General features: G+C 37.1%; 1 protein-coding gene across 9 annotated transcripts in view; it reads right to left on the bottom strand.

Annotated features, from left to right (window-relative positions):
- The window catches only part of Nebl (nebulette), a 337,044-nt gene that overhangs the window by 20,089 nt on the left and 290,640 nt on the right, over positions 1-26,315 (bottom strand). For 5 of the 9 annotated variants that reach the window (XM_058572293.1, XM_046423005.2, XM_046423009.2 and 2 more), the window contains 11 exons: positions 26,058-26,168; positions 24,004-24,108; positions 20,586-20,678; positions 17,680-17,772; positions 15,059-15,151; positions 13,775-13,867; positions 12,395-12,487; positions 11,080-11,184; positions 9,953-10,124; positions 7,299-7,391; positions 5,959-6,108 (listed from right to left, as the gene is read on the bottom strand). In XM_058572293.1, coding sequence (XP_058428276.1) covers positions 5,959-6,108; positions 7,299-7,391; positions 9,953-10,124; positions 11,080-11,184; positions 12,395-12,487; positions 13,775-13,867; positions 15,059-15,151; positions 17,680-17,772; positions 20,586-20,678; positions 24,004-24,108; positions 26,058-26,168 — 1,201 coding nt within the window. The remainder of the gene's footprint in view (positions 1-5,958; positions 6,109-7,298; positions 7,392-9,952; positions 10,125-11,079; positions 11,185-12,394; positions 12,488-13,774; positions 13,868-15,058; positions 15,152-17,679; positions 17,773-20,585; positions 20,679-24,003; positions 24,109-26,057; positions 26,169-26,315) is intronic. The other 4 variants (XM_046423010.2, XM_046423008.2, XM_046423011.2 and 1 more) reach the window with 3 other exon arrangements.

Here is a 26,315-nt window from a genome sequence, read left to right as displayed (position 1 = left end):
ACAAAGTTCACAAGGCTGCAAAACTGAAAATGTCTATTTCGAAAAGTGCATCTGTTTTTCATTTCACTCCTATACCCTTTTATGCTCCAGAGGAAAACAGAAACACGTAAAGTACCTGAAGCCAAATGGAACACGAGCTCCAACTGAGGAGGGTAAACGTGGGCTGAGATTTCGAACACATAAAAATACTCACAATGACAACAACAACAAAAAAAAAACACAAGTTAAGGGAAACCAAAGGAATACAAAGCAATACCAGGAGGCAGAGCCCCGGTGCAGGCAAAGTGAAGACAAACGCAAAGATCAAAGGCAACCTCACAGCGAAATAAGCAGACACCAGCAGGATTATTTCCACCAGAGGAGCCGTGTGTCAAACGAAAAATAAGTTAAACTAAACTAATACCAAAAGGCAATAAAGATAATTTCAAATAATACTATTCAAGAATCAAAACACAACTGGATCAAGTTTAAATAAAAGCTTCTGTTATTGAATCAAAGTAACACAGTAGAGATGTCAAATGAAAACCCTTTGGTAACTTAATACATTAGAGAGTCGAATCGAGAATAGAGAAAGCCCAGGAGGATCACAGAAGGGAACGAAAATATTCAGGAATCAAAGCAAGATGAGAAAATATCATGAGAAACACAGAACTGAGACAATGATCAGACCTTCAAGGGGAAGGTTTAACTGTTAATGCTCTGAAAACCCAACATTAAAGATGAACACATTGTATTTTTGCCTCTGGGGAATAAGCCAAATGTTTTAACCTTTTGTCCTAACAATCCGAATTTCTTCTATCTCATGAGAAGGACCCCAAAACTGTGAACTCACAGCTGCCCAGTCAATTCATAAAGTCAAACAGATTGCTTTCAGAACAGAAATACATTCTCACAGGTAGAAGAAAGAGAAAGGAAAAAATTAACTTAATTGTATGGCACTTAGCTTAAGAAACATCAGGTATTCCTTACTATCATGTATATCTAAAAAGAATTTTAAAGAAGAAGAAGAAGAAATATCAGTTATTCTTGTTCTACACAGATGAGAAATGAGCTGATCAGGCCAAATGACCTCTAGTGGACCTAATCCAAGCAGTGAGCGTCAGGATTCAAGCCTAGTTTCCTCTCCCCCTGCTCAGCATCCTGATCACCTCCCTGTCACACAAGCCACTCCACAGCAAGAAGACGACCAAATCTTAAAGGACAGCTTCTTGGGATATGATGCATTTTATTATATAAAATCCTAACCACATTTAAAGAAATCCACAAAATCTAGAAGAAAACGTAGCATTTTGAAATACTTAAGAACGTTTTCTTTTTTCTTCATCTTCCTCCTAACAAGTGTTTTTATAAAAGACTTTTCAATTTCTTGCGCAGAGTTTAAGTAAGTGCATATGATTAACTGTTACTTCTAAAGACATTAAAGATTTCTATCAAAGAGCTGTCCTTACCATAAAAGTCTCTTTCTATACCACCCACTCCTCCTTACCAGAGCTCCAGAGCATGCATTTCAAAGGAGACCCTACATTTCAAAGTCTCTGAAAAGTCTTGGATACTACTACTTCTCTTCCCTACCAGAAAAATTAAAAAGTAAAAAAACCCCACTGGGAATGTTTCTACTTTAGGTTTTTTTTTTCTTTTTAAGCTATGTTTTAATGTCCTTAAAACATATCTAAACATCATTAAAACAAAAGCATAAGAACTTCCTTCCAAGTCTTCTATAAGAGAATATTATTCACAAAAGTAAATATATTTACATTGTATTCATAGGGGTTTGTTTGTTTTGGTACTGCGATTGAATCCTCGGTGCTCTGCCACTAAGCCACTTCCCCAGCCCTTTTTATTTTTTGAGACAGGGCCTTACTATGTTGCTTAGGGCCTCACTAAGTTGCTGAGGCTGGCCTCATACTTGTGATCCTCCTGCCTCAGCCTCCCAGTGCTGGGATTACAGGTGTGCACCACCATGTCCAACTTGGTTTGAAAATATTAATTTGGCCATTTCATTCTGCCACCAAGCATTTGGTGAGTGCTTATTCTAAGTGTTGTACACAAAACAGAAAACAAAACCACCAATATTCCTGCCCACACAGGGCTTACAGGCTAGCCAGGAAGAGATGAACAAACATAGACATCAATACACAATGTCTCGGGTGGCATCGGCTGCAGTGAAGCAGGGTGAAAGGACAGATAGCAGGAGAAGGGTGCTGTCGGTCTCTGGGACATAGAGTCTCTGATAAAATGTCAACAGAGAAGAAACTAAAAGAAAAATGGGGCTGGGCAAGCGAATACCTGGGGTAGGAAAGAGGGGCTGAGGCAGTAAGTGCAGAGGCCCCAGATGGGAATTTCCTTGGAAAGTTCGAATCAGGCAAGGAGATGAGTGTCACTGCAGCCTGTGAGTGACAGAATGGCACATGAATGCTGAATAGTAGACAGGGCCCAAGATCAAAGAGGGGGCATGTAGGCAATGGTGAGGAGTTGGGTGTTTTTCAGAATGAAATGGTAGCAGAAGAGCTATATCTGACTTGGGTTTTGAAGGAGTTAAGACAAAATGTGCCTCATGGGTATGTTGATTATTTATAGCTGATGTCACTGGGGGACCTGTAACTTCCAAAAGGGCCTGATGGCCTGACTCTCCCTGCAAGGGCAAGCCTTAAAGATGCTCTGGGGAATGGTGTCTTTCCATACCAGGGCTGTAAAAAAGCCTTGATCACCAGATACCAGTAACTGGGGCTTCAGTGAACCTGGACAGACTCTGAAGTGACCCTTACCTTCCACTGGCTTCTACTCCCCCTGTTCATCTCCTAGTGGCATCCTAAGAATTTTACTATCCCAGGGCAGCTCTTCATTTATCCCCAGCTATCCCTTCACAAATATATTGTCCTTTGTCTAAAAAGGATAAAAGCTTCATGCTTTGGTCATTTCACTTGGGACATTTAATAAAACTTTTTTTTTTTTTTGCATTTTGCTCATTCATGAGCTTTTGTATTCATGGGGTTCCTAGATTCGAACAAAGAGCCCACATAAGAACTAAGCAGGGTAGCAGGGACCTCTCTCCCTTGCTATTTCAAAAAGGTGATTCTGCCTGACAGCTGGAAAATTGATCAGAGCAGGGGGCTGCAGAAGTGGGAAACCATTCAGGAGGGGACTGAGGTCATCCAAATGATAGGGCAATGGCTGAAATGAGGGTAGCAGCCATGGAGGTAAGGACAGCACTCAGATTCTGGATGCTTCTGCCATGAGAAAGCAACGAGATTTGTTAATGGATTCCATGTGGGGTATGAGTAAAGCATGAGAGCTGAGATTGATGCCACAGAGGTTGGCTTCGGTGCCTGGAGAGTTTCACTTACCACTTAGTGACCTGGGAGGATGGTAGAGTGGGGGAGGTAGCCTTCATGTATTATGTTCGTTATGTCACTAGTCATTTGAATGTAGGCATGAGGTGCCATGGGAAGATTGTGCTTTGTTTCACTTCAGATAAAGGAAATTAGGAGCATTTACCCACATGTCCTAAATTCTTCTCAAATGAACAGTCTTGTGGGTATCACATGGCTCTGTTGATGTCATAAACTTACCGGTACATTTCAACTTCTGCTTCATGCTTCAGTATCTACTTTCAAAACTAGGAACTATTACTGAAGTCAGAAGATGTTCATCTTCTAACAGGTGACTCTGCATGACAAAAATTCACCAATGCAGTCTTTTGAGTCACTGAGTCATCTGTGTCTGCCAAAAAAAAATCTGGCCCCTGTCACCTTCTCCAGAGACTGAAGTTCTCCCATTTCAAAGACAAATGTAATTATTCCCTCTTAACTGTGAATCAACTTCTAATACAAATGCTACAGATTCATCTATACTTTCTTTTAATGGAGACATTTTCTCATCCTGTTTGGCTTAATATAGAGTCTTCTCACTAGAAATAATTAGGGGAAGAAAAGTAAAAAAGGAATGGTGCTTTGAGAAAAGAAAAAGGTCGTAAACAACTAACAGCAGTAGGTTTTTACAGCCTTGGAAGAAAGAATGTAATGAGATCAGAGCTCACCTGGAATCATCTGCTGGTACAGAGACTGTTAAGGAGTCTTCAGGAGATATCTCCAATTCTCCCTCTCTACACAAGTTTATCAAGATCACAGGTTTGGACGATGATTTCCAAATTTATCTCCAGTGCAGCCTTCTCCTCTGAACTCTGACTGCTTCTCTGACACCTCCATTTGCATGTCTTAATGACACACTGTCATGGTGTCTTAGCCTATCAGAAACATTCTGCTCACAAAGTCTGTAGGTCTAATTAACTTTGGCATTCACTTCTCAGCTCAAATATCCCTTCCCCAAAGAAGTTGTCCCTGACATCAAGGCCAGATGGAATTGTCCTGTTACACATCTTGTAGCCCCCATCCCATCTCCATAGCCTGAACTCTGTCTGTGATTACTTATTATTTAGGTAAGTATTTGCTTACTACCTGGGTTCCCCTCCAGATGTGAAGCCCTGTATAGCCAGTCCATTTCTCCTGTGCTCATTGCTCTAAGCATGTAGACCCAAACTCTTGGCTAGTGTACACGAGCACTCAATGAACATTTGGAGAACAAATGAACGAATACTGTGCTGGTGTATACAGACCTGAAGTAAGAGATTGAAGCCAAGACTCTATGGTGCATTACCTTCGGGAAAGACTCCAACTCCAATACACTGAACAGAGTCATATTAAATAAGGTTGATCCAAATGAGTATGTATATTTTCTTGGGGCTTATTTATCTCATCAAGCATCAACATTATTCTGTACCTCTGAAACCACAAAGCACACTAAATGGGGAAATCTGTAAGACCAAGTTTAAAAAAAAAAATCAGTAAGTAAATCATACACCGAAAGGGGAGACCTTCTCATTGGTATTGTAAGTACAATAAAACAAAATTGGTTTACAACTATTTATTTGGCAATATAAAGAAAAGACAACCTTCAAAACTTTCTACAAGGCTAAAGCTAGTCTGAATTTTTAATTTGAGATATATAGAATATAAGCTCATTGGGGTTTTATTGAAATGAATGCAGAAATTGGATACATAATGACGAGAGCTTTCATAGTTTCCTATTACCGCCCCACCACCCCACCCCTCCCCCAACCCCATCCCTCCCCCCACCCTGGCATTAAACTGCTCATTTTCAAAATCTCCTGGATTTTAGCAATATGACCTTTGTGGTTTAAAAGGAAATTCAGTATTCTGTTGGCCTGACAGGCCTGTCCCCCTCCTCACTACACTAAAATCTAAGGGCAATAGGGGAGGGGCGACTTATATTTGTCCTTTAGGAACAGCTTTATCAGCGGGATCAGCTTTAACACCCCAAAGAAATCATGATCTAATCTGACAGCTTGGATGCAGAAAAGAGGAGAAGTACAGGAAAAGAGTAGGTAAATAAAATAGAAGATTATTAAAAATCAATAGTATTTTCCATTTTCAAAAAATCTCATATCCTAAGTTTCATACTCAATTTCTTTTTGGCAAGACCTACCTCTGTCTGCAAATTTATATCAATATTTAAACACGCGCCAATTCATGGTAATCTCTTAGCTACTCAAATATTACAGTAAGATTGATTTTTTTTCCCTTAATGGAAATCAGATACAAACTATGCAGAATTCAAGTTTCCATTGTGACTGTGTAAATCTGTCACATACAACTCCTGTGGAACAGACACATAGCAAGCCCCAAGACCCTATTATAGTTACAAATTCCTGTATAGTAATAGGAAAAATATTGTGAAGATAGGAAAAAAAAAAACTTACATGCAAAAAATGCAAATTAGTAGTTTTTTAAAAAAAGACTCAACTTTGTAAATTTAATGTTAAAATTTCAAGTGAATCAGACTGAATGTTTGTGAAAAGGTGAAAAATATATGTTAAAAATGCTCTCGTGACACATTTTTAAAGTGAATTAATTTTTTTGGTAAGTGGCTACGGTTTGATACCTCCTTCATCGGACGGTCTTGTGACCTCACTGCAGCCTGAAAAGCTAGGGTAAATCTCGGAGATTTCGGACTTGTCATCTCCCAGACCTGTACCAAAAGTACTGCTCGAATGCGATCGAGACCGCTGTCTCCTATATTGACTCGCCTTTTCTACATTGGAAGGAAAATATTCAGACATGTGATTAAGTGACTCAAAGAACAATGACATTAATTAAAATCTCGGTGGGAAAGAAAAACAATCCCTTATTAAATAATAATCCAAAATCTCAGTAAGTTTCTAATCATCTATTCCCAAACTTCAGTATGCATTAAATCTACTACATAAATGACTTAAAGGTTATTTATACTCATTTGAAGTCTAGATTTTAAAGGAGATATTAACGGATAGGAAATTGACAAGGACTAAGAAAACACTGGCAAACTAATAAATTTCTATCAAGCATAACATCTGGTTATAAATAATTGCTTTCCAAAAATGTCACCAGGCATTCGGTACTTGTCTTTTCTTTATTCTTAGAAAATTAAATGACACAGCTCAGCTAACTGTGTGGATCAAATTAGCTATTTGAGTATTAGAATCCCTACATTACATTGGACCCACAATTTTATTAACATCAACAACTAAATTTAGAGTAAAATCAGAGGGTAGAGCAAGATTTTAATGATAAATCTATGGTATTATATTGTATAAAATAACTGTATAGCTGTCAAACCTTTTTCAGACCTCATTTGCTAAACACGGTCTGAAAAGTCTGAAATGTCAAGTCATCTATCACTATATTCAAACTATTCATTTTTTCCTTTCATTATATACATGCCACCTAAATGAAAAGCCAAGCTTCCTATGGAAACTATTCATTTTACATGTAAAAGCTCAGAGAGAAATTTCAAATTCTTGCAAGTCTATTCAAGATATTTATGACACTACACAGGAAACCTTTCTACCATTCCACATATTATTTTAAAAATCTATCTTTAAAATATTGTTACTGTGTATTTCATAAAAACCTGGTGCAATCCAAATAACTGCATTTGTAAGCCCAGAAAGCCTATTAAATAATATTCACTAATCAAGAGCAAATGTAAGTAAGATCTAGACACATTTTTAAATGAATCGAGGACAAACAAATCTAGAATTTATTAAAAAGCTCCTTTGCAAGTTTTACTTTCATAAATAATTAATGGTATTTTAAAGTAGCAGAGAGCTTATGGAGGTTTAAGAATTCTCAACTTTAAACTTTACATTACCCGGTTGCTACAAGGAAATTCTACAGGCATAGTAGACTCACTTTCAGGACAAAACCACATAAAAGGAGAGGAACTCAGAATGTGAGCAATACCAGAGAGCATATGGAGACTTCTAGACTGAATATTGTCTTCCAGGGGATCGATGTCGAAGATGGAGCCAGGATCTGTGCGCCAAACTTTGAGGTCTTCCACCAAGAGGAAGCAATCAACAAATCAAGAAGGAAATTTTAAAAGCCAGCACCAAAAGAGAATAGAGCAAAAGGCAGAAGTAAAAAGCAAATCATTGTAATGTTTTGAGCAACCATTAAAAAAAAAAAGCAAATCCACTGTGCTTCAGGATCCGGAGAACAATACTTTCACATGTACCTGTTGAGAAACTTTGCAATCAAAGTTAAGTTGCCTGGTTCCTCCCTCACTGAGGTACCTGTGACCCTTCACGCAAGTCATGTTCCCTGGGGGGCAACTATGCAGCCCCCACGGCCCCCTGAACTCCCCATCACCCTTGCCCTACTGAAACAGGCAAAGTGTTTGAGTGAGAGGATTTTTTTTCTTTCCCTATAACAAGGACACATATTAGGAATGTAGGTAATGGCAAGTTCAGTTTTCATCCTGAGTCTGTGGGTGTAAATGAAACCATATAAGATCATTTATCAAAAAGTGCTGAAAGCCAGGCGTCCAGCACAGAATCATGAGGGATAGAAAGATGAACAAGAGCAGCTTCTGGCTCTCGATAAGCACAAATCAGTTCACTGCTCTGGTTAGTGAGGAGACTGTCCAAGTCTATGTATCCTCCTCCTATTTCAGTTGGAGGCAAAATCCAAATTAATTCACTTCCAAACTTATGAGTTGCCCTTGATCACAGGGCACCCCTGAAATGAGCTTACAGTCCTAAAATGAATTGCACAGTGGTATACACCTGGAAAATAAGAGCCTTAGTTATGGACATATGGTAAAAACGAGGCTGAAGTAAAAATTAATAAATTGGAATTGGAAAGCTCATGTCAGTTTTAATTAATATTACACAATGCCAAGCATTATTGAGGGTATAACCTAACTCCTTTACACTGCGTATATTCTAAAGTATGTACTACAATTATCCTCCTTTTATAAATGAGGAAATTGAGACACAAAAAGATTGAGTAGCTTGTCCAAGATTATGCAACTAGTAAGTAGCACAGTCTCTGACAAAAATAGAAGCCACACAATGGGCTTAGTCTGCATTACCCAGAATGTCTCAGAACCTGTATTTGCATGCATGATACAGAAACTGACTCATGCAAAGTTTTATGTTTTGTTGAATGTACTTCATTTTGTGCTTTCATAGGCAACTGCTCAATGGAAAGAGATTCTCCCAATCAGAGAAAATAAACTGACTTCTGGGGTGCCCTGGAAGTAAATAATTTCGAGTTATACACCTTAGAATTTTAAAAACAGTAATAGTTTCTATCTCAAAGGGTATGAGTACTGGATCCAAGAGCCTGAGGTCTACACAGTTTCATGGTTTTCAGCAATGAGTCATCATTATCTGGCCTCTGATCTCTGTAGAACCCTGGGGTAAATCCTCACTCTAGTGAGACAAATCAGCTCCTGCACTGTCCCTTATGAGACATTAATTAGTACACAAGATGAAATCCCTGTTTCTGTATTACTTTTAATGAAAAGATCACAGTTCATCCAACCAACTTAATGCAGTCCTTTAAAGCAATCAACTTGGAAAGATCAGTCAAGCTATCAATTGCCCACAATTGTGTTTGTGACATTTCTTTGTGAAATACTTTTGGAGTCACTTTGGTAATCATCCCATCACTTCATGCTCTGACCTTAGTACTCTTGTACTAAGATATATATACTTTCCCACCCAACTGTCCTCTAAAGGGCCGTTCACTAGTACTATTTCAGAACACAAGCTCTTAACTTTTAAAGATGAAGAAAATCTAACACTGAGATTACAGAGAGGCATTTACATACTATGGGTACAAAAATATTCTTTGACCTATAGAATTTAAATAGCTATAAAAATTCAGAGGCTAACTACTCAGAAGGAGACAATAGTCAAGAGTGGTTGATATATATCGAAAAATCAATAATTTTTCTTCATAGCCCTGTTTCATACTCCATCTGATCTTGGTCCATATCTCAAGCCACATTCAACACTATTCTCCTAGAATTTCCCCTAAGAGACTTAAGAGATAGGAAGAGTAGGCCCCTCCTTAAATTATGGGATGTTCAGATGGTTCTCAAATAATAACAGTTTAGAATTAATGTTTTTAAAATACAAAAGATTCATATTATGTAATACATCAGAACCTTTCTGGCATGTCTGTGGCAAAAGGACCTAAATGTGGTATGGTTCTTCCTGCCACTCAAGTATACAATGTCTACAGTACTATATACCTTAACCAAGGACACAAACCAAAGGAAAACAAAATAATTGTCTAATCATCGCCCTCACCCATGTCTGGGTTATTTCTTTGTTTAACAAATAGAAACAAGAAGACCAGAAAGCTATTAAAGACTTCCAAGAAAAGAAAGAATTTCCAAGTAATAGAGAGCCTTTGCAATTATAGCTGGTGAATGCCTTGAATCTCATTCAACATGATACCAAAATAACACTTGACCAGTCCATTTTGAATTGGACACCACATCAAACACTTGACAGGAAGTCAACTGAATAAGAAGGCTAGTGCTTAGAACAAGTACAATATTTTTGACCACACACACCTGCTGAGAAAGACCATGGGCTTACCAACAATGATTCCGGGTCTCCTGTCCATCTCCACCACGTGAGGCTGGATACCTTTGTAGGCAGCGTCGCTGACAACCTGAGTGTTCTTCCTTACCCGCTCTGTCACGGGATCGTCAACCACAGGAGTGAAGCCCCTTCCCTTTGTCTTCTCAAAATCTTCATGATACTTTACCTGAAAAAGGAAAAACAATATTAACTCAAAAATGAAATTTTTGACAAAATGATCCATGTTACTACATAAGCTGCATCTGGGCTATTTTCTACATTTATGTATCTTTTCCAGTTATTCTAAAAACAATATCAGAAATCAAGTGCAGACATTTTCACCATGTTTTTAATCACTACGCTTGGTGTCTCTTTTAAATTATATATAAATACGTATTTCTGTAAGAAATTGTAAAAAGATAAATATTTTAAAATTTGATTTACTTTCTAAAACACACTAATTTAAATATAATCTACTTTCCTCTCTTGACCTTCAATATACAGTAAAGTGAAAAGCTACTTACAATTATTCAAGAAAACAGTATTGTTTAAAATTACATTAACAGATTTACAGATAATGATGTATACATTTTGGGTATATATAGTTACAAATTTTTTATTTACAAAAAAAAAAACTATGTTACAAAAAATTGTAACCATATATATACCCAAATTACATTTATTACAACATGTACATTTACAATTTTTCATGTTCTAGAAACCATTGAATAAAACACTGAATAAAACACTTTATAGATGAACTTTATGGTAAATAAATTACATTTCACGAAACTGTCAAAAAAAAACATCTTTTTCACATTCTTTATGAGAAGCAAACACACCAAACTCTATCTTAAAATTAATCAAAAAGAAGGTTAAACAAATGTCTTTTGCAAAATGCATTTGTAATATTCATGTTAGAAATAAAAACACACTGAAAAAGGACACTGAGAAAAATTATTTTATTAGACTTAATATTTTCATGACATTCCAATGTGATTAGAACCCCACCCACAGGCTCATCCAAGTTTCCATGCTTTATTAGTTATCTAAATTAATAGTGAACTAATGCCATCCATATACTGGTCTTGCTGTTCCTTAGTATCTTTTAGTCATGTTAGAGTGATCTGGTTCTACCCTACCATTGAAATATGATTTTGTGCTTCTTTAACATGTCTCAGACCAGGTGTATCTAAAATCAGACTTGGTCTGCCTTTCATCAGTTTTTGGTCCTGAGTATATTTTACCTGCAAAGTAAACAGTAGACATTAATAAGACAATTATAATGCCAAAAACCAGGATATAACTTATTTTTAAGTTTTCCAGATGAGCCAAACATATGCAACAAATTCAAAATTATTTCCCGGGTAGCTTTTTCTTGAATTCTATTTTGTTCTAAAATACCAACTAAAATTCCACTCTCAAAGATCTACCTTAAAGATTATTGCAAAATTGACTTAAATCTATTAATTGAAAGCAAATGTGTATGATCAACAGTTGCTAGCAAAATAGTCAGTAAAACTTATATTTAAATTAAACAGAAAAAGTCTAAAACTAAACAGCACTTAAATTTATTTTTGTTTCTAAATTTCATCCTCACTTCCTGTCACAACAGTGTTGAAGAATGCATTCCACGTTTCCCTCTAATTCCCTTTAATTTTTTTCTCCTTAGAGAATGAAGAACAAATCTAGTTTTCCTTCTAAGCATCAAAAGCTTAAAGGTAATTTATGTTGGACACACCAATATTTCTGGACAGAAATGCCACTAGATAGCTGGAAATTATGAAGCCCTAATGCTGGATGCCAACCAAGGTGCTCTTGAAAATGTGCCAGGAACAGGGTCTGTGTTCTTTACGACTGACCCTCAGGTCACTGCCATATACGAAGCTAATTATGTGTAAGATCAGGACTCCAAGTACTAAGATCTGAGTGCATACATATAATTCAGAACTGAAGCCCTGATAATCACTAAGAGAATACATGCTATCCAAAGTAGATACTGATATGCACCCCAAATAACTTTCATGAGTAACTGAATTTTGTATCAAATGCATTTAAAGACATTTTTCCTCTAGGTCCTCACACTGGAGGAATGACTCACTTTCTATTTTGCTTTGTGCTTAACAACCCATGTTCAATGAAAGACATCAGCAAAATGACAATTATTTAACCTATGCATCCAAGACTTTATCATTTTCAAAGATTCTAGCTAAAATAACATGAAGTGTTGTTTAAATAAACTGTAAATATAACTGTCAGTCACATCTGGAAATACCATTGAAGGACGAAAGGATAATGTAAATTTGTACAGTGGCGGCTTTTGGAAGTCATTTGAAATAACACATATACTTAAAGGAAATATCACAAGTTTATTTTCACAAGGAAAAAAATTAGACTGCAAATAAATTATAAAGGACATGTCCTTTGTGAGAGTCCAAAATGAATGAAACCACTTGCCGAGCTAATATTTTCTTGATTCTTCTTTACTTTTTCCATTTCAGGAGTTACACTTAAAGCCGTAGCTCTTCCCAACTGACCTTTATAATAAACCTGTCATTTCAGAGAACAAAAAAGTAGAGCACTGTGAATCAATTCCATTAAACAGGAGGCTAGCAGTGCTTAGTTTTAAAGAGTTATCTAAGGAAGAAAATCTATTTTTTTTTAAAAAAAAGGCATACTATCAGGAGTTTCGTCATACTTAACATGCTCATCTTAAAGAATCTATTTTCTTTAAGTTTATTTCATCCCATAATAGTATCCATTTGTCTGAATCACTGTGGACATAGTCAAATATATGGGCATAGCATCATTAAATCTATAGTAAGCCTTCAAACATGGAGGACTATGAGAGGCTCATGGATATTAGTTACAGGTCCTCTTGCCCATATAGAATGGCCCTACACAGTTGTGGTTTCTTAGGAATTAACTATGGTAGAACTTTTTATAAAGATGTGTTTAAACAGGTGACTGTGGTCATCCATAAAAAGGCTAACATGCTTCCCAGTTCTCCATTCCTCCTTCTCGATAACCATGTTCCTGGTTGAAAGTAATGAGGTCACATCAAGGACAACATGAACATCTAACTTCTCCAAAATATAGTTGCTAGGAAAAGTGTCAAACCATAACCTGCCTTTGCTTCATAAACTGGCCAAATGACTTTAAGTGTTTGAAGAATAAAAGATTTCTTTGAATACAATAGATTTCCAAATTTCCTTTTCCAAAGAACCCAATCTATATGTTAATGACTTCAGAAAAGAATTTTTCTCTGGATGAACTGCATCCATGGATTATATAAACAAAGGGGAATTAGAGCAGACCACCAGTCAGTGTCTAAGTAAAAACTGCCAGCCTCGGTTCAGGGGGCCGTAAATTGGCCCTGTTTCCTGTGCTCTGTTCAACCAAGCACACTTTATCATTTCTCCCGGGACACTGCCCAGAAATACAGTAATAATCAGAAAGAGTGGGAAATGGGGCTGGCCGGAGGAGGCTGGAGAATAAGAACATATGCAACTCAAAAAGAGAGTGGGAGAGAGTGATTTTAGAGCAGGATGACAGAAAGTAACCCTGTCTCCCTTTGGGGGAACCACAGCATTGTTCAGCATGAAGACAAAATAAGGACAATCCACAACCCACAAGGAAAAAATCATCATGGTGTGGCACAGGGAACCCTGCATCACCTGGGACCTTGAATTCTTTCAGGGAAGTTGTTAAGCCACCGAGAACAGAATATCAACTCAAAGTTTTGAAAACGTGGAACTACAGTCCCTTCACCTATGTATGGGCATGAAGTTTGATATCTTAAATAAAAAAAAAAAAGAATCACTGAGAAGATCCCACATTGCTGAGGTTCTTCTGATTTTCTTTCACTCTCTTCAGCTCTGGTGGGTCGGAAATGGCAGTTGCTTGTTTAATCTCTCCTCTGTATTTTACCTGTGGAGGAAAAATAAGAATTTTATTGGATAGAAGAATGGACACAGAGGACCGACGAGACTCAAAATTCACCTTTTAGACACTTTTTTTAATAGTACCTCTACGTCAACCTTCCTGTTGATTTCTACTTCTAGATCCTAATTGGTCTAACTTAGCAACCACAAAATGTTGGTTATATTGTTTTAAAAGGAGTTGACAGTAAATACTTGGCTGTTCCATGTCAAAAGTAACTGCAAATTCCACAGATGAAAGTAATGGAAATATACAGGAGCATGCTTAGAAAACTCCAGAAGGAAATCAGGACAATAGAACACTGACCCTGGAGCTTCTCCTTTCAAAAGATCTCCTACTTCATCCACCTTCCAGGGACATGAGAAGGATAAATATGGTTGAGCTTGATTTTTCTCCTCTACCTGGGGCAACATGCTCTTAAATAATGAAGCCTTTCAAAATCACTGCTTTTGAAAGAAAATACCTATTGTTTAGATTGGGGGAACACTCCATAAAAGGGCAAAAAATGAAAAAAAAATAACTATTGGGGGGCCCTTCTGACTATCAAGAGGCTGGGGTTCAAATTCTAACTCTCCTCCTGCCCGCTGTGGGTCCCTGGCATGTCCACAGATCTCCAGACTCGGTTTCCCATGTCCACCTGTCAGAGAAACGAATAATGCTGAACTCACAGGTTCAAGTGAAATATCAGCACAGGGTCCAGAACAGAGTAGAGGTGACTCACAATTGTTAGCTATCAGTGCTTTATTCTCAATAGATTAAGAAGGATTGAAGAATGGTTTTCCATTTTGTCCGTAAGGTCCCTTGCCAATGAAGCAGGATTTCCCTTACCCTATTCTAATGGATATATTTTCTTTCCCACAATTGACAACAGATCCTGCTTTATATACCCTAACACATTTTCAAAGATTTACCAATAAACTATGAGACTCACAAGGATAGGCCCTGGGTCTTATCCATCCTTGTGTTCCAATGATCAGGACTATGCCTGGCACATTTGGGTACTTAATTCATACTCCCAAGGTTCTGGGACTTACATGAGAGAGACAATCATAGTGCCCTTCAATGTGTGTCTGGGTAAAGGAGCATTTGAATGTGTTTAAAGCGTCACAGTGAGCATTTTTTTAAAAATAAGAATATGGACTGTTCAATAAACTATAAAAGAAAACAGAAACTACTTGCCATACTCAGCTGCTCCTGGTTTCGCCTCACCCTCTCTATCTCTGGGGTCATGCTTATCGGAGTGGCCTTATAGTTTTGCTCTTTATACTGGAGCTGGAGGACAAGGTAAAAAATGCATTGTGATTACAGGAAACCAATGTGAATCAATATATTGGGACTGATTAATAGAAATGTCAGGTGACCACAGGGCACTCATCAGTAGAATCTTCATTAGGATTTTACAGTGTATTGCTAATAGACTGCATCTTTTTGTAATGATCCTACTCTCTCATATTTTCTTTGTCAAATGTTTTAAATTAAACCTTTCATTGCTATTCTTCCAACTGTATTATTTACTGGTGGCCCATCTGAGTTTGATCTTAACCATAATAATGAATTGTCTTTTCTGTGGATTTGTTGCTTCCTAGCACTGAAGTGTTTTTAAATATAAGGTGATAATTTGATAAACAATGATTGTGCACTCTTATCATTAAAAAGGAGGGACAAGGCTGGGCACAGTGATGCACACCTGTAATCCCAGTGGCTCTGGAGGCTGAGGCAGGAGGATGGAGAGTTCAAAGCCAGACTTAGCAAAAGTGAGGTGCTAAGCAACTCCATGAGACCCTGTCTCTAAATAAAGTACAAAATAGGGCTGGGGATGTGGATCAGTGGTCAAGTGCTCCTGAGTTCAATCCCTGGTACAAAAGAAAAACAAAAACAAACAAATCCTAGGTGTCCACACAAATCCTAGGTGTCCACTTCTGGGTCTGACTGCAGTATTAAAGAAACCATAAGCCTCCAGCTTCCCTTGTCTGCAAAGTTCCAACACTGGGATTCCCTACCCTCTGACCCAGCATTATGGAAATTTTTTTGACCTGCTACACAGAAGTGTTCCTTCTTAGCTGGGGGATAAGATTCCATTGTTTGTAGTCAGCTTTCTCAGCGATTCCACAATACCACAGAAATAAATGATCATCAAACACAGAGAAACAATGGCGTGTGTCAAATGAATTTTTGACTGGCAAAAGCAGAGTTCGAGGTTGAAATCCCTTTGCAAGAAATGCCACCGGGACAGTCTTAATGATTTTTTTCAGAGTTTAAATTGAGCGTGGGACACCTGCAGGTAACATGAACTTGAAATGCAGTTTCTCCAGAGGCAAAGGAAAAGAAGTTTGAGAAGCTTGGAAAATACACAAAAAAGGGTTGGGCTCCTTCTGATGTAACCTCTTTGGAAGTTCTCAATGATAGGCTTTCTTTGTGCCATGGTATGTAGTGTGAGAGCTTAGGAAGATTTCTGTGACTGAGATGATTTAAAGTGAGGAAAGTTTCAGTCTAATCTCTATTGGTGGCAAACATTCCATGTGCTTTACAATAATATCTCCTAAACACTCTAATCCCTGTTTTATAGATGAGGAAATTGGGGCTTCCAGGGCCGAATGGCTTAAACCGCAAATAAGGTCTGGAGTGGGGTCAAACCAACCATATAGGGTCCATATTCCTATCTTCAGTTTCTGCCCTTTGCACACCATTTTTCTGATGCCACACCTATAAATAATACCTATGCTATTATTTATAGCATAACTTTTTATTAAATATATATAAATAGGTACCTGGGATTGAAACTGGAGGTGCTTAACCACTGAGCTCCATCCCCAACCCTTCTTATATTTTATTTTGAGGTAGGGATTCACTAAGTTGCGGAAGCTGGCTTTGAACTTGCAATCCTCCTGCCTCAGCTTCCTGAGCCACTGGGATTACAGGGATGTGCTACCATGCCTGGCTTAATTTTTTAAAATAAGGTTGTTTTAAGATAGTGTTAAATGTCTACCCTAGATTGAAGACTAGTTACTCATCTTTTAGAAGAAGTTGTACATTAAAACAATATAATCACTAAGTCATGGACGGGGTACCCAGGGGCACTTGATATCTATCTCAAATGCCACATGTCGCATGAACCACATGATAGAAAAACCCAGGGACTGGGTGCTATAACTCTATCACTTTTAACACAGCTCCCCTCTCCACCATCATCCCCTGTCACCCCTCATCCCCGTTACTCATCCCACTTTTCCTCTCTTTCTTAGAGCCTTGGAGCCTGACCATAATCGGTTTATCAGAAAAGGTCCTTCCTCACAAAATCCAACCCAAACCATGATGAATTCTTCAAGATCTAACTCTGCAAGATCTTCCTTCTTTGTATTTCCATAGCACTTTGTAAGAGGTATTATTTCTCTTGATTAAATGAGAGAGTGCATGGAGAGTACTCAGAAAGCATAGTGATCACTCAATGAAGACTACTGTGCTAGCAATTAAACAATGCATAACAGTTACTTATTCCATGTCTGTCTCTTCTAGAGACCTTGAACATATCCACCAACACAAACCCTGACCTTACAGTGAATCTCACCTTCAAATTCCCCCAAGAACAAGAATAAAGTAGACACTTAATAGCAAAAGCCCATGAAGCATTGGCTTTATATGGGGAAGTCATAAAGATGTGTGAAATGTTATCTGCACTTTGAAGGAATGACCCTGTTGCAATGGCATACATTCCAGTGACAGTTTATCTGCACAGGTCCATACATTCATTGTATATTGGCATTCTATAAAATAGAAAAAAATACTTAAGGAAATATGATCACATTGCTGATGTTCTTCTGGTTTTCTTTAACTCTCTTTAGCTCTGGAGGATCAGAAATGGCTGTTGCATGTTTAATCTTTTCTTTGTATTTCACCTGAATAATTTATAAAAATATAATATTAGTTGTATTCGACACAAAAAAAATAGTTAAGTGTTCTTTACTTGTAACTCTTACATAATTGAAGTTTTTAATTCCAATACCACTTTCCCTTCAATGGGAACACAGTTTTTTATTTTATCTGATGCTTTCAGGATTTCTTTATCCTGAAATACAAGTAAATTTATATCTATTCACCTATCTACCACTATAGAAGTTCCTTAATTAAAATAAGCAAATGTTGCTTATAAACATTAAAAAAAATTATGATTAGGCAGATGCACAAAAGAACTTGGAAATTAAATAATAACAATAGTGTATTATTTTCTATGAGTTTCAATTTATTAATATGTTAATTAGAGTTTAACACATATTTAAAGGCAAAAGTCAAACTGAGTTAGCCATAGTGTCTTGGAACACGCTTGTCTGAGAGCACACAAATAATCCAGAATGGGGGTGGGGGAGATAAAGCAACCACAAAAAAATAAAAAAGAAGAAGAGAAAAGGGGAGACAGAGGAAAATGTACTGAAAGCAAAACCAATGTATCCTGATTACTATAAGGTCAGTGCTGGAAAGACCAGAAGTGTTTTCCCCCAGCAATCATGTTAGGTAAAAGTCCCTGTATCCTGGCATCAACTTCATCCCAAAGCTGCCCTGTCAAATGTTTACCAGCAGATCAACACCAGCACACAGTGATGCACATGGCAAGAAACAGCTCTTTAAACTTACAACACAATCAGTGGGGTTCTCATTTTAGGCGGTATTTTAATATATCCAAAAATTCATGGAAGATTGGGTTCAAGAAAAAGAACATGTGCCCCTGTTGTATATAAGGCAGCACAGGCTACACTTAAGGAGTACAAGTTGAAATGTAGCAGACTTAAATCTACACACAATATGTTCTAGAAATCACTTGGTGATGTTTAAAATGACCAAGTCTGCAACCCAGGTTGACTGTTATAATGAACACATGCCTCAATACCTCAGAGGTCATTTATGTCTTAGCACCTGTGGATTTAGCACGAGTCACAATGCCACTATGAGTCCAGACCGGAAACAGTTAAATTGGAAGTTCAGCAAGACAGACGACTTCTAAATAAAATTCAAAAGCAGTTCTTAGCAAAGAGCTAATAGTGAAAAGGCTTGTACTCGGAGGTGGAAAATGTCGAGATGTTTAAATGTTAGTGAATCACCTCTCAGTTTGACAGATCTGGCTAATCTTGAAAGGGCAACTTTGCATTTGAATACTAAACAGGAGTTTATGGCCCAACCTCGGAGATACAGAGCTATGCATTTACTGTCTGCTAGAAGAGGCTGAGGGGTGCTGGGGGAAGAAATGATATACTGTACTACTTTGTGTGATTTTCCCCGGGTGAGAAGCTCAACATGATTAAAGATGAACATTTTAGTTTTTCATAGAGCTCTAAACTAATCAAAATGGCACTGTCATTTCACTGTAGGCTATAGAATCACACACTACAGAACATTTATATTCCAGTACATTGATAGGTACATTTCAAATATTATCATTTGGAAGCGAAGGAAATAAACATTTTAAGTTTCTTTTCCAGACTAATTTTTTTCTGTCAGATCTAAGTGCTGTCTGATGTGGGGATCAGAGCACCACGCTCATATGCACTCATTAACACCCCCAGCCTCCAGGCCCAGCCTTCTTCAGGAAATAGCTTCATTCATGCTACAAAGGTTTTATTGCAATAGCATTCTGCACAAGTTTTAGAATTTGATTTTAAAGTGTGTTTTACTACAGCATCACCTTGCCCCTCCTACACTTTCTCCAGAAATGCCAGCACACATTCTTGTTCTCAGGAAGCCATAAAACTACCAGAGTTACCCTTAGATGAGTCTCATCAAGGCAGTTCTACTTGGATTACTTAAAGGAAAGTTCTGGAAGGTAGTGTCTCCAAGGGTGAAGATGAAGAGATAGGGAATTTAAGGAAAGAATCTGTTTTTACTTCATTAACAAGAAACCAATGTATTAAATGCACATGAAAGAATACCTATCAGTGAGGATAGCAATTTTCCATTGTAAATGTCAAGCACAGAATGGAAGAAAATTTAACTTAAAACATTAAGCACCTCTTCCAGCCTTCCCTCCATCCAAAAGTAGTTGGAGGGTAAGTTATTTTACAATTTACAGTGAAGGCATGTGGTTTTCTTTGCTAAGAGAAATCGAGAATAAATGAGGCTAGAAACAGAAATATGGGCATATGTGTGAGAAAAAGCATATAAACGTGACCAACATGGGTAAAAATGCTACTCTTTTTGTGGTTACACAAAATACCTTTATTTTATTTATTTTTATGTGGTACTGAAGATTGAAGGCGAGCGCTCTACTGCTGAGCCAAGACCCCAGCTCCTCTTTTTTTTTTTTAATCTAAACCTTCACTGAAGTCACTAAATAAATGTTTTAGAGCCTTTGATCATTCTATCAGGGTATAAAGTTTCTTGCCTCCAAGTACTGGGGAGGTACTAAAATGCATCCTTTCTCTACACAATTTAAATACAGTGAAAATTCTGTTCCGAAGAGGAAACATAATCCCAGATTTCATTAAAATGACCTATGTTCTCTTTACTCTGATTGATCAAAATAAAAAGCTGTTGCAGGTTTGGGAGGAACAAGACTCCAGTTTTCATTCTGAAAGGTAGGCCTTTGATATTTGATGAAATCTTATTTCGGTAAAGCGGAGGGGAAAAAGGGAAAAGCAGCTGGCTGAGTAAAAAAACTAGAAATGCTTATCTAGCTTCCATTTGCTTCCAGGAAGGATAGTTAATGTGATCAAGAACTTACTGAACTAATATTTTGCTGATTTTTCTTCACTCGTTCCATCTCTGGAGTACCTTTTACTGCTATGCCAGCTCCTACTTCTTCCTTATAAAATACCTTTATTATAAAAGAAGGAAAAGGAAGACTATAAGTTTATTAGAATTCAAGTCCTAGATTCTATTGTTATAAAAGAAAACCCATTTTTTCAGTTTTATAGTTCTGTGAGTTGCTGCTTCTATTTATGAGTACCAACATTATATGCATCGATTAAATAACCCATCATGATAATAAAAGTCTAACATGGATTCCATATTCCACAACCTTACAAGAAACCCTTTAATACTTGCTCTACAGCATGATAGGTACCTTCGCTGGCTGCAGATTATGTCACATGCAAATTTGAGAAAAATCAAAATATACATTATAAAAGCTCACTAAGCAATCAGCATTTGGTTCAAAAGTGGTGTAAAATTTTAAGCTATCACCATCCTTCCAAGCTCAAGGATGCCCTTATTCTCTTCCAAGAAAATATTAGCTCTATCATCAATAGCAACATTCATTCAAAGTCTATTTTCCTCCTCTTCCTTATTCAATAACTTTCCCCCATGTCTCTCCATCCTTACCAACATCTACCCCTTTCAGATACAAAGCACACCAAAAAGCAAAAATGCTCAACTGAAAACCAGTAATTCTAAGAAAAACCCATGACAGAATTACTCCCCTTCTTGACATTTGGTGATCCAGTGAATCCCAGGGAGAGAGGAAGAATAGGCATGAAAAATGTTTGCTGCCCCCCCCATCAAAGCTAAACCTCTGGAATGCCATAAAATCACAGGAGTCAAAACACAAAAACAGACTCATCCTCTGATCCTTCCAGTGAGAATTTTCCATTTCTCAGCACAGCATGCCCTCTTGTGTACCTGAGCAGCATACCCTGAGAGCTAAAACTGGCCAATTAATTTAGGAAGTGGAAAAGTCCCTCAAACTGAATAGAATTTACATTTTTTTTATTAGACACTTGCCAATGTTACATTATGAAATTGACTGTAAGGTCAACTTTTACAATTTTAGAATAGAATTCAGGTTCATACATCCGTTAAACGTAGGCCCAATCTTAGTGAACCCAGCTGAAGTCATTCTATTTCTCAAAATAATAATATGAAAGTCTACGAATGAGTTATGAACTAGTAAACCTCCAGATATAGTATCCATGCAACTAATCAAAGAGCAGAAAGAAAATCACTACATGTGACTATTTTCATCTTCCTCAAGAAAAATCTGTATGGAAGATTTCAACTTATTTCCTCAGTTAAACTTATAAAATTCAGTTAACAATTGTCATTTGTACCTAATATAAAATTTGAATCTGGAATTCCAAAACAATCATGACAAGTCATAACTTATGAGAATACCTGGTACTTTTGAAGAAGTAAAGAAAATACATTTGATGGAAAAACTCAAATATACCCCCCCACACATAACACACACACACAAGACAATAAGGAGAAAAGGCCCATTTCTTATAAAATAAAAAATTTCAATGGGCAACTGAAAAGAAATACAGATCAGGCATCTCTAATCCAAAATTCCAAAATCCTTTAAAATCTAGAACTTTCTGAGTGTCAACAAGTGGAAACTTCCATACTTAACCTCATGTGATAGGTTGTCAAACAAAACATCAATGCCTCTAAAGTATGATATAAAATTTACCTTCAGTCTATGTGTCCAGAAACATCATACGAAATTAATTTCATGTTTAGACTTAGGTCCCTTCCCCAACATATCTCATTATGTACTTGCAAATATTACAAAATTTTTTTTTTTTTTTATTGTTGGTTGTTCAAAACATTACATAGTTCTTGATATATCATCTTTCACACTTTGCTTCAAGTGAGTTATGAACTCCCATTTTTAGCCCATATACAGATTGCAGAATCACATCAATTACACATCCATTGATTTACATATTGCCATACTAGTGTCTGTTGTGTTCTGCTGCCTTTCCTATCCTCTACTATCCCCCCTCCTCCCTCCCCTCCCCTCCCCACCCTTCTTCTCTCTCTACCCCCCCTATTGACCTTCATTTCTTCCCCTTGTATTATTTTTCCCTTTCCCCTCATTCCCTCTTGTATGTTCTTTTGTATAACCCTGAGGGTCTCCTTCCATTTCCATGCAATTTCCCTTTTCTCTCCCTTTCCCTCCCACCTCTCATCTCTGTTTAATGTTAATCTTCTTCTCATGCTCTTCGTCCCTACTCTGTTCTTAGTTACTCTCCTTATATCAAAGGAGACATTTGGCATTTGCTTTTTAGGGATTGGCTAGCTTCACTTAGCATAATCTGCTCTAGTGCCATCCATTTCCCTGCAAATTCTATGATTTTGTCATTTTTTAATGCAGAGTAATACTCCATTGTGTATAAATGCCACAATTTTTTAATCCACAAGACATAACAATCATAAATATATATGCCCCAAACAATGGCGCAGCTATGTTCATCAAACAAACTCTTCTCAAGTTCAAGAGTCTAATAGACCACCATACAATAATCATGGGAGACTTCAACACACCTCTCTCGCCACTGGACAGATCTTCCAAACAAAAGTTGAATAAGGAAACTATAGAACTCAATAACACAATTAATAACCTAGACTTAATTGACATATATAGAATATACCACCCAACATCAAGCAGTTACACTTTTTTCTCAGCAGCACATGGATCCTTCTCAAAAATAGATCATATATTATGTCACAGGGCAACGCTTAGACAATATAAAGGAGTAGAGATAATACCATGCATCCTATCTGACCATAATGGAATGAAACTGAAAATCAACGATAAAAGAAGGAAGGAAAAAGCATACATCACTTGGAGAATGAACAATAGGTTACTGAATGATCAATGGGTTATAGAAGACATCAAGGAGGAAATTAAAAAATTCTTAGAGATTAATGAAAACACAGACACAACATATCGGAATCTGTGGGACACATTGAAAGCAGTTCTAAGAGGAAAATTCATTGCTTGGAGTTCATTCCTTAAAAAAAGAAAAAACCAACAAATAAATGATCTCATGCTTCATCTCAAAATCCTAGAAAAAGAAGAGCAAAACAACAGCAAAAGAAGTAGAAGGCAAGAAATAATTAAAATCAGAGCTGAAATTAATGAAATCGAAACAAAAGAAACAATTGAAAAAATTGACAAAACTAAAAGTTGGTTCTTTGAAAAAATAAACAAAATCGACAGACCCTTAGCGATGCTAGCGAAGAGAAGAAGAGAGAGAACTCAAATTACTAGCATACGGGATGAAAAAGGCAATATCACAACAGACACTTCAGAAATACAGAAGATAATCAAATATTACAAAATTTTTAAAAATCCAAAATACTTCTGGTCCCAAGCACTGCATATGAGGGATACTCAACCTATAATCGCTACTCACCATACTAATGTTTTGTTGAGTTGTCTTAATTCTCTGAATTTCGGGAGTATCTGCCACAGTGGAATAGTTAGAAAGCATTTTCTCTGCTTCATCTTTGTACTTTTTCTAAAAATAAAAAGTAATACAAATCTGATACTTTGTGTGTGAGACAGAGAGGAAGGGAAAGAATGGGACCATTTCTTCCCACTCCTCCATTCGCACATGATTCAAAGTCACATCTTAAGATTCAAACTAGTTGTTGACATAGCAGCAAAAATAAAGGCAGTGAGCAAACCATCAAGTGGGACAGCCTCACCTCCGTCAGGATATGGCCCCATTCCAGTCGGTTCCAACACTTCAGAGGGCCTCACCTCTATGCTCTTCCTAAACTTAGGACCTGCTCTTCCACGAGCACCTCAGGTCCTGCTCCACATAGTCTGGATCTCCATATCTACTTCTCTACATGCTTCCAGATTTATGCTTTGCTTTCTACTTTAGATAAAGATCTATGATTTGGGAAAACATACCAGTATTTTTATAGTTAAGATTTTAACAATTTCAATTTTCTATCCACCCAATGAGCTACAATAAATTCCAATAAAACCTGGGCAATACTTTATACTTTGCACCAGCACACACATAACACTTGCTATGTAATACTCAACACACATTTACTTAGTTAACCAATCCCACAAGCAGTACCTATTATTATCCCCATCTGTATCATATACCAGCTAGTTAGTGTCAGAGCTAGGATTGAAGGTCAAGGACTCTGGTTAGTGAAGTTAACTATGATGGCATATTGCTGCTTGTTAAGGAAAGTAACTGCTGTTCCTGTTGAACTGCAGCACTGTGTCATTCCTCTCTTAAGGAGTTCACTGTAGCCTCAAGTACCTAAAATCCCTTAAATTCTGATGTACTCTAGTGGCACACTCAAAATTTCAATGCTTCAGGCAGGAAATCTGGCAGCTGAGGAGCTGCTTCCTCTGGGAAACCTTTACTCTTGATTCTTCTGCTTTCAGGTAGTACGTATCATGGTTCGTGATACTTTATTTGTTTGATTTTAGCCTGTAGATCCCCAAGGGCAAAACTATCTAATTTTGCATGCAAATATGTAAATTTTGTATGCAAAGAAGTGAACACTGAGGACAGGAAAGCATGCACTTCAGGACTGTCCTGGTTGCTGTACTCCAAGGAGGATGAGAAACATACTTTGACATTTGGACTCTGCCATCTTGATGCTTCCATTTTGAACCAGTTGATGTTTAGGGTTCTTGCTTATTTTTTAACCAGAATATTAAAAAAAATTGACAAAATTTTGTCAAAAATTACTTTCAACATTTCCATTAATCAAATTTAATTCTTTGTGCAATTTTCTATAACATTTAATTTTTTTCATCCCCTCTACTATTTTTTCCATTGGGATTCATTCTTTTCTATATAAATATTACAGCACAAATACTAATCATTAATGAAAGTTCTTGCCCAAATCAGATTTTGTAAGCAACTTCTTCTTCTTCCATACATATTTACTTCTAAGGTCATTGTCTCTCTCAATTTTTTTTAAGGATATGTAACAGGTAAGGTATACTTGGCAAATATAAATTTTACCAAGAAAGCTTAGCTCTTAATTTTTACTTCATATTAAATTTCACCTGATACCTTGTGCATTCTTAGCCACCACCATTTGATTTGGAGCTGAATATTTTAATACAATGGACTATTCACATGAAGTGGTCAAAAGACATAATTCTTTGGAATTACATTTCTGTAGAATGAGCAAAGAACATTCAAGCCAAGAATGTAACAGAGTCCAAAAAAAAAGGTCAAAATGTTCTTGGACTCAAAACAGGGGGCCAGGGGGCCTTTGGCATTCCAGAAGTCTCCTGAATTGAATAAAAAACAGTTGTCCTTTTAATTAATAAGGTTAATTTAATTTGGCCAATGATTTCTTCATAACAGAGTGTATTGACTTTGCAATGCCTTCAAAAATGTACAAATCATAAAGACACTTGAAGCACATGGTGACCGGATATTAGAGGACATTATTCTAAACTTCTGCGTTCTTTACCAACCTGGCTACAGATTTCAGACGCCCTCTTGGCTCGAAGCATATCTGGGATATCCACGTTCACTTGCATTCCTTTCCCCTTAATTTCATTTTCTAAGTCTTTCTTATATTGCTTCTAGAAGAACAGAAATTCGTCTTAGTGCTTTGCTTTACCTTTGATAACAAGGTAGGTATTTATGTATCTGAACATCAAAGCCACCCAAGTGGAAGTCACATTTATGCTTTGGAAATTCTATAGAGGACTCCATGTGAGAGGACTCTG

The sequence above is a fragment of the Marmota monax genome, unplaced genomic scaffold (assembly GCF_021218885.2).
Source record: "Marmota monax isolate L192 unplaced genomic scaffold, Marmota_monax_Labrador192_F-V1.1 WCK01_AAM20220418_F8-fsc00098, whole genome shotgun sequence".
Classification (NCBI taxonomy): Eukaryota; Metazoa; Chordata; class Mammalia; order Rodentia; family Sciuridae; genus Marmota; species Marmota monax.
Note: the sequence above shows the minus strand (reverse complement) of the source record. Positions and strands in the feature narration are given on the sequence as shown.